The 11,485-nt window shown below is 41.8% G+C and overlaps 1 protein-coding gene across 2 annotated transcripts; it reads left to right on the top strand.

Moving 5' to 3' along the window:
* The first annotated feature begins 221 nt into the window (after positions 1-221).
* On the top strand, positions 222-11,149 carry LOC109772443 (DExH-box ATP-dependent RNA helicase DExH6). Of its 2 annotated transcripts, none has more exons than XM_020331127.4 (15): positions 222-625; positions 1,723-1,813; positions 1,984-2,293; positions 2,421-2,495; positions 2,905-2,949; positions 3,459-3,549; positions 3,672-3,730; positions 5,402-5,554; positions 6,450-6,502; positions 6,589-6,622; positions 6,799-6,888; positions 6,972-7,970; positions 8,149-8,707; positions 9,333-9,832; positions 10,199-11,149. In XM_020331127.4, exons 1-15 carry the CDS (start codon positions 256-258, stop codon positions 10,592-10,594), a joined length of 3,825 nt encoding a protein of 1,274 aa, XP_020186716.1. In that variant the 5' UTR covers positions 222-255; the 3' UTR covers positions 10,595-11,149. The 2 variants fall into 2 exon arrangements, with proteins under 2 accessions (XP_020186716.1, XP_045090868.1); XM_045234933.1 differs by having other exon boundaries at positions 241-625; positions 1,984-2,245.
* Positions 11,150-11,485: the final 336 nt, after the last annotated feature.

Genomic DNA, 11,485 nt, shown 5'->3' on the forward strand with positions numbered 1-11,485 from the left:
TATAAACCGAACGGAGGAAGTTCAACTCACTCGTCGGTCACACGGCACAGGTTCATGCGAATATTCTCATGTTGTTCTCGCAGTTGATTTTTTTTTTTGAGACAACGCAGTTTTTTGTAAAGATCTCCGCCGCTTCCATGAAAACGTAGCACAGTTGGGGCCTGGCAGCAATGGCTGCTTGAAAGCCTTTGAACAACCCGGCACGTGGCCCGCCTCACACCTCTACCCACCGCGGCCCGGTTCTCACCGACAAGCATGGCCCGCATATCGGTCCATCCAAACCTCTCCCTGCACCACCGCCCGCTCCTCCCACAGATCGCACCGCCACCACGTTGCCCTAGAAGGTTTCCACCCGGTCCACCGCATCAGCACACAAAGGGCAAAGCGACCGCAGCGGGAAGCCTCCAGAGCGGGACCCGAACCGGCCGCCGCGCCGCCCCGAACGCAGCCGCCGCCGCGCCGCCCCCGCCCCCGCTCCGCGACGACGGGATGGGGCGAAAGGGGCCCAAGGGGGCCAAGACGAACGCCGCCGCCCTCACGAAGGCCGCCCTGGCCGCCATGAGCGAGGAGACGACGGTGCGCATCACCACGGTGCTCGAGGACTTCCGCGCCTCCGACGCCCAAGGTTCGCGCCATTCGCCTTCCCATCACATTGGGTGTTCCCGTTTCCGTAGGCGCCTAGCGTGCTCTCTCGTTGTTTTTGGCGCGATTCCGTTGTGCTGCGGATACGGCACGCTCCGTGGGCAGTGGGAGCTAGGGTTTCAAGCCTTCGAGCTTAGGATTGAGGGCTGCTCATCTTATCATAGTATCGCCAATCTAATTCCGCAGCCGTTATTTTGGGTACTCGTCCTTCTTTGTTGCGCACCAGTTGCTTCGACTTATTTTGCTAGCTTTGTGGTATACTTTTTGATGACCAATGTAACCAGTGTTTCTAGCTGCACTGCTGGTCCCCAGTGTGGTTACAAGTATGATAAACTTTTATCATCTAGAGTTTAATGCTGCGACAATGCCTATCCTGAGTGTGGTTAATCGGTCATAAGGAAGGTGAATGCTCAATCGGTTTTCTTTCTCGCCACCATATGTGCTATTTGTAACAATACCAGTTTTACAGTTTCCTTCTGGATAAGTTAGTCTATTTTCTACCAAATAGCCTTCCATAGGTCATGCGATGACATCATTCGACTAAAAAAGGAACCTGGTAGTGTTTTCTGGTTGATTTGCAGTATCCCATTTTTCTTCTCTTTTGAGAAACATTCCAGATTATTGTTGAAGAACTGTATGCCCACTTGACTGGTAACATAAAATTGCCTAACTGGGTGACAGGTTCTTACATAGTTGGTTGTAAATATACAAGTCATGGTTATGCTTTCATAAGGTAGTTGCAGAAGCTTAAGTGGTCTTCAGGATATTCTTTTAATCATCTGTAGAGCCGTTGCTCGCTACCTTATTGCTGCACCAAGGTGTCCATGCCAAGTTTAGTGGTCTATGGGTGTTATGACCACCATGTGTTTTGATGTTCTTTTCATGTTCTGGACCTAATTTCAGTTTTATCACGCCCCCCCATATTCTCTGCTATGGATCTCCTTGTTGTATCATTTGCCACCTCTACTGCTGGTATCTTCTGTTTATTTTATTGTATTGTCCTTTATTGAAGCATGCATGGTATTCTTTTGTGTTATACTCTGAGCAGAGAAGTAAAATCTACACATTTTTAATTTGCAGTGCACACATTCGAACCTAGTCTTACCAATCAAGAGCGGGCAGCAGTCCATGCTATGTGTAAAAAGATGGGCATGATATCAAAGAGTAAAGGGTGAGTTAGTTCCTAACTATAATGGATGCATTTTGCAGACTTCTTTTGGTGAAGTGCTAATCGATAACTATGTTTGATCTATCTTCTCTTCATCAATCTTCATGTTGACCTACATTTGCAGTTCAACTTCTTATCTGGTGTTTATTCTGAAATCTATTCATTAACCATAGGTATGGGGAACGGCGATGCCTTTCTGTTTACAAAACAAAAAACACGCAGGGGGCTGTTAAAGAAGAAGGCCCTAGCAAACTTGGATTTTCCGAAGAAGCAAGACAGATTTTGCTAGATCTGTTTACACACTATCCTCCTGATGATGCTGAATTGAATGGTGACGCTGTCAAGAATCCTGGCGATAAGGCTGCTAAAATTCAATGGAAGACAGATACGGCCTTTTCCAGGCCAGCTATGCAGAAACATGATATAGCAAAGAAGGTCAAGATGCTTACGTCTAAATTAAATGATACTAGACAGTTGAGGAAGGTTGTATATTCTGGCTTGATATGTTCCTTTTTTCACCATTAATTTTGCCAGTCCCAGAATTCTTCCCTTTTACCTGGCATATGTGGTATTTTTAAGTTGGTGCTGAAAGTTGCACACGTGTATACAGATCGGTGAAGGCAGATCCAAACTTCCTATTGCATCCTTCAAAGATCACATTTCTTCTACCCTAGAAAATCACCAGGTATTGTTCTTTGTGCCAAAGCTTTATCATACTTAAATATGCAAGACTGCAAAACTGTCGAAAGAGATAATTCAACTTGGAAATGAGGTTGCTCCAAACTAGCTTCAGTGTGATGCTTGGATCAAGTTGGTTGCTGGTTATGTCTTTTCTCATCGGCGGCAGGTTTAATATCAAGATAGTCTAGAATTTACATATTTTTACTCCAGAATTGCCGAGAATCTGCCAGTGTCTTGTACCACAGCTTCTTTTATTATATAGTAATAACAACTTCCACAAAAAGTAGTGGATATTTATTCCGTCATTTTCCTGTCTATTTATTGAATTTGATCGATTCATTACTATACTTCGCTAAATGGACATTCCCCTGGCATCTGGTGATGCAATTTGATCCTCTTGTATTTCCTATCAGGTGGTTCTTATTTCTGGAGAAACAGGCTGCGGTAAAACTACCCAGGTCTAAGTTGTTCTGATTCTTTCGTGCATTTAATTAGGAAATTCTACTTATTATTGTTGGTTTGTTGGTCTAGTCCATTCCCTATTTTCTTTCAATTCAATCTTGTTCTATGCTCGTCCCAACAATATGCACTCTTTGTGCTTGTGCAAATATCTCATAGTTTAGGTATCTGCAGTTCTCTATGTAGAATTGAGTGGTCTTATGCCACTCAAAGGATGCATTATATTTCCTATGATCTTTACAAAACAGTCTCTTCTAATCCATGTCCGTAATGTATTACAGTGCAGTCTTTAGTTGTAGATAATGTATTTTGTCTATTGAAACTTGCTTCACATGTTCCTGGGTTTGACTTGGTTCATATTCATATGATAACATCTCCATACTAAAAGACTGGTTAAGGTCAAATTTGTTTTCGTGGATACGAATCGTTGAGAACAAATCTTGATTGTGATTTGTGCTAGTGTTTCTCCTTCTTTTTCCATCTCATTTATCTTTCCGTTCTTACTTAGGTTCCACAATATATCTTAGATCATGTGTGGGGCAAGGGTGAATCATGTAAGATCATTTGTACTCAACCTCGGCGGATATCAGCTATGTCAGGTAATTTTACTATTAGTTATGTCATAAGCCATTGATCATTTCCTGTTCTTACTATTAGTTATGTCATATGCCATTGCTTCTAAATCTTTGGCCCTTTATGCTCTGTTCTGTGTCTTATACAGTTGCCGAACGAATCTCTGTTGAAAGAGGAGAGACTGTTGGTGACACAGTTGGGTACAAGGTATATTAAATTTTCAGAATTTCACTTTAGTCCATTTGTCGATTGAATTTGCTAAACTGTAGCCATTTCAAAGCACTCCCAGTTTGTTTTCGGATTGTCCCTGAGACTAAACTTGATCATATCTACTATTAAAGGGGAGTTGGTGTTTGTAGGTCGTGGATTTTGGCTTCGTTCATTCCCCCCACCCCCACCAACTCATGTTACACCGTTTTTTCCCTCACCGAAAAACCAGCGCACGATTTTGGAAGGAAAAAAACAGTGCATGGTCCGATCTCTGCCGCGCATTGTAGCCCGCACATCACCCGATCCAATTACCACCGCAACAGACGCATCGGTGCAAGTGCACAGCCCCGCCAATTGCCGGTCTGGACGCACCCCACCTGACCATACCTGACGAACCATGACCACCCCCGCCGTCATCTGCTTCGCCTGTTGTGGACGCTCCCGCGGAGGCAGAGGCAGAGGCAGTGGTGGCAGTGCCGGTGGAGGTCGATGGCATGATAGAGCAGGTGAGGCTGACGTTTGGGACTGGCTATGACCCTCTAATGGCCTAGCTTGCCTCCGGTTGCCGGGTGACGTCATGCTCTCCATGATCCTAGCCAAGGGCGTGTTTATGTTGTCCGCCGGCGGCGACCACATGGCCAACACCTACTTCAATTCAACATGCTCGCTCGGAGCTCCTACGTACCATCCCGCTTGCACGTCCCTTGTGGTCGCCCACGCAGCCGCCTTCCTCAACGGCTTCCTCTTGGCCACCACGCGTTGCGTCGCCGTCATCTCCTTGCTGTGCCCCCACAATCCATCCAACTCCCACATTTTCTCCGCTACCACTCCTGAAGCAACTGCCACGGGGCTTCCCTATTACTTCAGCCCCGATGAAAATGAGTGATGGCATCGGCCAAACCAATTATTATTTTTCAAGGCAAGAAGTGATGTGGGGAGGGTGTGTATAGAACAGAGTGACTTGGCGAGATAGGTGTGTAGCGTAATCGTTGGATGATTTTTTTTGTGAACTCAGCAAGAGAGGTTGCCAAGCTCAAGCCCAGTATTGCGCAATACGTGATTGTGTTTTAGAGGTAAACCCACGCAGGCTGAGCACTGTGCGGCTCATACAACAACAGTGACACTAAAGCTATATTGATGGATTAATCGCTGTCAGATTGAATTGCTTAAGTATGTGTACAATCCATTCTCCGCCGTTCGCTCCTTTGTTAGGTTCCCATGCTCAATGCATATGGTATGTCTTAGGTTGTTGTTCCGTGGCAACGCATGGGCATTCAGCTAGTTAATTTACATTGCAGTGCAAATACAACTATACTATTATGATATTTTTGATAATGTGGAAGTCCTTTTAAATATGAATTTAGATAAGTTTACCCTTGTGCCTTGTGGTCATCAGATGTATTTTTTGTTGGACCATTTGATGGCTAAACCGCTGAAGTTGGAGAACTTCACCCCACAAATAAGTCCAGGTCGTTCTATTTTTTACCAAACAATGGGGCTTTTGTGAACATCATTTTCTTTTCGTTCAAGTAGTTATTTTCTTGGGAATTTTTAAATCTTCTCTTTAATGTATATATATCTCATCCATTTTTTGCTTTTTAATAAAATGCAATATATGTTGATATGGGCCCCTTTTTGGTCTTATTCTATTGTGTGTTTTGATTATAGATACGCTTGGAGTCGAAGGGAGGGAAGAATTCGTCAATCATGTTCTGCACAAATGGTGTTCTCTTGAGGGTGTTGATAGGCAGAGTAACTAACATTTCAAAGAGGCAACGCGCGGCTGATGATGTAATTATGGGGATAACGCACATTATTGTGGTAATAATATTTTGTTCTTAAACTTTCAAATATCTTGGTTACACAATTGTGTTTTGAGGTGTGACATGTTCTTGTTATGTTATGCTGCAAGGAAAGGTTTGATGTTAGTAAATACTCCCTCTGTTCACAAATACTCCCTCCGTCCGGAATTACTTGTCGCTCAAACGGGTGTATCTAGCTCTAAAATAGTGTTAGATACATCCGTTTGAGCTACAAGTAATTCCGGACGTAGGGAGTATAAGATGTTCCACCTTTTTTCTGATTTGGATGTATATAGACGCATTTTAATGTGTTTGTTCACTCATTTAGTCCGTATGTTGTCCATATTGAAATATCCAAAACATCTTATATTTGTGAACGGAGTGAGTATAGCGGTAAAGCTGTACATCTTACCAAGGTATTTTCTAGGGTATAAGACGTTGTTGTTGTCGATGATGATGATATCATGTGGGGAACAGCAGTGGCAAAAAACTCGCTTTTCACCAAAGATTTTGCTATTTCCAAAACATTTACCTGTTTACTAGTACTCCCGTTACACCCTTCCACATGTACCACATATTATTATATATTTTGGTATTATCAAGAAAGGAATATCTCCATGGGGCCTCCTTGTTAGTCCAAGGCAAGTTCTTCGCAAATTAACCATGAAACAGATTGTTTGTGAGCTTCAGATATAATTTGGTCAGTGTTTGTCTTTTCCTAATATATGAATTTGTACGAACTTTCTATCGTTCATAGTGAACCTGCAACATTGTTGCAGAACTGCAGCTTGTGCACATATTGCACTTAGCCATTTCATTAGATTAATACTTCACTAGAATCATTTTAGATGTATATATTGGGCTTTGTGTTGTTCTATATTGCATTTGAATTAATACTCTCTTTGATTCTCCAGGATGAAATCCATGAAAGGGATAGGTTTTCCGATTTCATGCTGGCTATCTTGAGGTATTTTTGTAACAAAATTTGTGCATATGTTGCATAAATATCACACTGTAATCCTCTAATAATATTTCCTGACCAATTATGTGTAGAGATTTGCTGCCGATGTATCCTCATCTTCATTTGGTAAGAATTATCTTCTTTGTAATTTATTATTCTCGTTGATAAAGTAGGTCCATTTTATACAACTCAAGTATCGACTAGATTTTAGAAAATCCAACTCACCATTGCCATATCTCAAATACTAAATTTTGTCCGGGCATGTTTCCTCGGTCGCAAGAATTCACTGATGCAATTAACAGGTGCTCATGAGTGCAACGATTGATGCTGAGCGGTTTTCACAATATTTCAACGGATGCCCGGTTATCCAAGTCCCAGGCCATACCTATCCGGTTAGTAATACTCTACATTTGCATTATGTGTCTGTAGATCTTTAGTTAGCTGAAAGCTTTGTTGACAACTACATTTTTGACAGGTCAAAACTTTCTATTTGGAGGATGTGCTTTCTATTCTGCAATCTGTAGGTGATAATCATCTTAATCCTGAAACAAATGGTCTGGGACTTGACAGTGTGCTAACCGATGATTACAAAAGCTCAATGGATGAAGCAATTAGCATAGCTTTAGTCAGTGATGAATTTGATCCTCTCATTGAGCTTATTTCTATAGAGCAGAACCCAGAAATCTTCAACTACCAACATTCAGAGACTGGTGTGACACCTTTGATGGTTTTTGCCAGGAAGGGTCAGCTTGGGGATGTCTGTATGCTTCTATCATTTGGTGTGGATTGTTCTGCACGGGATCATGATGGAAAATCTGCATTAGATTGGGCACAGCAAGAGAATCAGGTAGAGGCTTATGAAGTTATTAAGAAACATATGGATTGTAGTCCTGCAAAATTACCTGAAGAAAACGAGCTGCTTAAGAAATACTTGGCAACTATCAACCCAGAACACATTGATACTGTGCTGATAGAACGCTTGCTTAGAAAAATATGTACTGACTCCAATGAAGGAGCTATCTTAGTCTTCCTTCCTGGTTGGGAAGATATAAATCAAACACGGGAGAGGTTACTTGCTTCTTCCTTTCGGGATTCTTCAAAATTTCTTGTACTGTCACTTCATTCCATGATCCCATCTTCAGAGCAGAAAAAGGTTTTCAAACGTGCACCGGCAGGGGTTCGTAAAATTATTCTCTCAACCAACATAGCGGAGACTGCAGTAACAATTGATGATGTTGTATTTGTTATAGATAGTGGGAGGATGAAAGAGAAAAGCTATGATCCATACAATAATGTGTCTACACTTCATACTTCTTGGGTATCTCGAGCTAATGCAAGACAGCGTGAAGGACGTGCCGGTCGTTGTCAGCCAGGAACTTGCTATCATCTTTACTCTAGATTTCGAGCAGCCTCATTGCCAGAATTCCAAATTCCTGAAATTAAGAGGATGCCTATTGAAGAGCTGTGTTTGCAGGTACAGTCCTAGGCTCCTAGCTAATACTTCTGTTGTCCCTAATGTTTAAATTAAACACAATGCTCCTCAGTATTACACTTGGCAGCAATGACATGCGGTGCAGGTTAAACTGCTTGATCCAACAAGATTATCTTGTTATCACTGACAACTGTTTCTTGTATCAATTTTTGTGGTGCAGGTCAAACTGCTTGATCCAAACTCTAAAATAGCAGACTTCTTAAAGAAGACCTTGGATCCTCCAGTTACAGAGACTGTAAAAAATGCTATTACTGTGCTTCAGGATCTTGGTGCTTTAACTCAAAATGAACAGTTGACAGATTTGGGTGAAAAGTTAGGTTCTCTCCCGGTCCATCCATCCACAAGCAAGATGCTCCTGTTTGGTATATTGATGAACTGCCTTGATCCTGCATTGACATTGGCATGCGCAGCAGACTATAGAGATCCTTTCTTCCTTCCTATGGCTCCGGATGAGAGAAAAAGGGCTGCTGCAGCCAAGGTTGAGCTTGCTTCATTATATGGTGGATATAGTGACCAGCTTGCTGTTGTAGCAGCATTTGATTGTTGGACGTGTGCCAAAGTGAATGGACAAGAAGCTTTGTTTTGTTCAAAGTACTTCGTAGCTTCAAACACCATGAATATGTTGTCTAGTATGAGGAAACAACTTCACAGTGAACTAACTCAAAGAGGATTTCTTCCTGCTGATACATCTGCCTGCAGCTTGAATGCTAAAGTTCCAGGTACTCAAGTTTTTATGAAAACAGGAGTTATGAAACCCTGCATATAATGTGGTTCCCTTGTGTCCTTTTCCTGCTTTTTGCAATATGAGTGGCAATACGTACAAGGATATATATGTTTATATATGCAGCAAGTCATTTGATTCACCACTTAAGAGAAGCTTCCATTCTCTGAAGTGTGCGTGGAGGTTTCTGTGGCTATTTAAGTAGAAAGCTGCATGCGTTGGTACTTTGAAGAATTACAATCTTGCAGAAATTTCTTTATTATTCAAACATAGGCATCACATCCTTTTTAAACCTTGGTAATTACATCATGCAAACCATGGTTACACATTAGTTTGAATAAGATAATATCGCAGTCACATCATATTGTATATATGTGATTTAGTTACCTGGTTCTGTTGAGTTTAAAGTTGTTACTTATGCCAATCACAAGTTTAATGCATTATAGAATTTTGTATTGTATTTCAGATCAATCTTGTTCTAATTTAGAAGCAATCCATTACATACATTTTCGTTTGTAGTAAAGCTATTTTTAATGCATGCACTGGTTTCTATGTTCATTTTCAAATCTTGCTTTGCAGCCTTGTTATGTTTAAATTTGACGGTTTTCTTGCAACTTTGGTAGGTATCATTAGTGCTGTCCTTGTGGCTGGCGCTTACCCAATGGTAGGAAGATTGCTCCCTCCTCGCAAAAATGCTAGAAGGGCAGTTTTGGAAACAGCAAGTGGTGCCAAAGTTCGATTACACCCGCATTCTTCCAACTTTAACTTGTCATTTAATAAATCCTCTGGGAATCCACTAATGGTATTTGATGAAATCACTCGAGGTGATGGTGGAATGTATGTAAAGAACTGTTCAGTTGTTGGATCATATCCTTTACTTCTGCTTGCTACAGAAATAGCTGTTGCTCCACCTGATGATGTAAGTGATGAGGATGATGAAGGTTCCAGTGGGGATGAAGCGGGAAAAAGCACTCTGGGACAACAAAAGGAAGAGATTATGTCTTCTCCCGACAACACTGTTTCAGTTGTTGTTGATCGTTGGCTTCGATTTGATGCTACTGCTCTGGATGTTGCTCAAATATACTGCCTACGAGAACGCCTAGCATCTGCTATTCTTTTCAAAGTAAGATTCAGTTATCTTGTTATCACATTTTCTAATTTAATCTGGGAACAATTCTCTATAGTTTGCTCTGGTTTCCATCTGATGTCCCATAAAGTTTCATGCATCATCTGTCAGGCATATTATCGAACTTATGTTCAATCCATTCTGCACAGCTTTTCCCTCTTCTGGTCTGTACAATTGTTTAAAATACTTGTCTCATTTTGCTTGTAATGCAGGATCTTTACTAAGGAATATATAGCTGTACAAATTATCACACTTAGGATAGAGCATGTGGATCATATGTTGTCACCTTCCCTTCAAACTGTCAAGAGTCATATGAAGTTTGTTACTTTTGTCTTCTTTCTGATGAAAGGATGTTTTGTACAGGTGAAACATCCACAGGATGTTCTCCCGCCTGCTCTTGGAGCAACGATGTATGCGATTGCTTGTATCCTATCGTATGATGGCTTGCCTGGTAATTTGGCAACAAAACATGGTTCAGGTCAGAGCTCAACAGATGCTAGCGGATCAGCTGAGGGAAGGAAAGTTGGTTTTATTCTGCCTGGCGGTTTCCTTATGTCATTGCTATCGGAGGTACCGCCCAATGCACCTCATCATCAGAAGTCATCTAACCATCCAGGGGGTGGTTCAGGGCATATTAGGTCATCGAGGGCCCCCGCTGGTAGATTTAATCAGTCGCAGCAGCATCCTGGCCGCAACAGCTCTGGACCAGGGAGTTCAGCATCACAATCTTTCAAAAGACAGCGGGACGCTGCACGGTGACCGTGGCTCACATGTAATTCCGTACTGGATCCCATGGTTGGGTCTCACAAGAAAAGTGCCATGGTTGGGAATTAATGAGGATTTTGCGGTGTTGTTGGGACGAAGGCAAAATGTGCAAGCAAGGAATATGGAAGGCAATGCCTTAATCTGTCAAGGAGACCATAAGATCTGTTCACCATTTGCAGTTTAGCAGATGAGTACATCTTGTTGTTCTGTTCGCTTGCAGCCTAGCTCTCTTTCATGCCGGGACTACCGTCTAATTTCAATCGATGGTGTATCCGTGTATCAGAGTTGCTAGTACTTGGCTAAAAACCAGGCACCCGGTTTTCTGTTTTAGGACAGTTACTGTACGTGACAGTTAGGATTTAGTAGTATGCGTTGCGGAGACCTATCCTACGAAAAATGTACGTATCTGTATCCTCTGTTTTCCTGCCATGCTCTGTTATCGTGCGATACATCTGGGAACTCCAAAGTGCGATTTATTCAGTCCTTACAATCAAATCCAAAAACTAGGTTGATGCAGTTCAATACAAAAAGCAAACGAAATTTTGTTTATTTTATGTCGTTTCTGTCCTGTTACCGGATTATTTCTGTTATCATTTTATTTATTTTTTGTTTTATCAATAAATTTTTGGAGGTTCTGTGCTTGTTTTTATCGAGTTCTTTTATCCTATGGCTGCTCAACACAGCCAGAGAGCATGTACATGTGCCCTCTTCCCTGAAAGTGTTTAATTCTTTACATGTTGGTTCTTTGTATGCAATATATCTCTACATCTGTCTGTTTTTGAAAAAAAAATAGTGTCTGTTTTTAGATGGTAGACAACCATTAAATGGTGGAACTGCAGCGATGTGATCTGGCCCTACGCCGTCTGTAGGATAGCGTCGTAGATT

Source organism: Aegilops tauschii, chromosome 3, assembly GCF_002575655.3.
Source record: "Aegilops tauschii subsp. strangulata cultivar AL8/78 chromosome 3, Aet v6.0, whole genome shotgun sequence".
In the NCBI taxonomy this organism is placed as follows: domain Eukaryota; kingdom Viridiplantae; phylum Streptophyta; class Magnoliopsida; order Poales; family Poaceae; genus Aegilops; species Aegilops tauschii.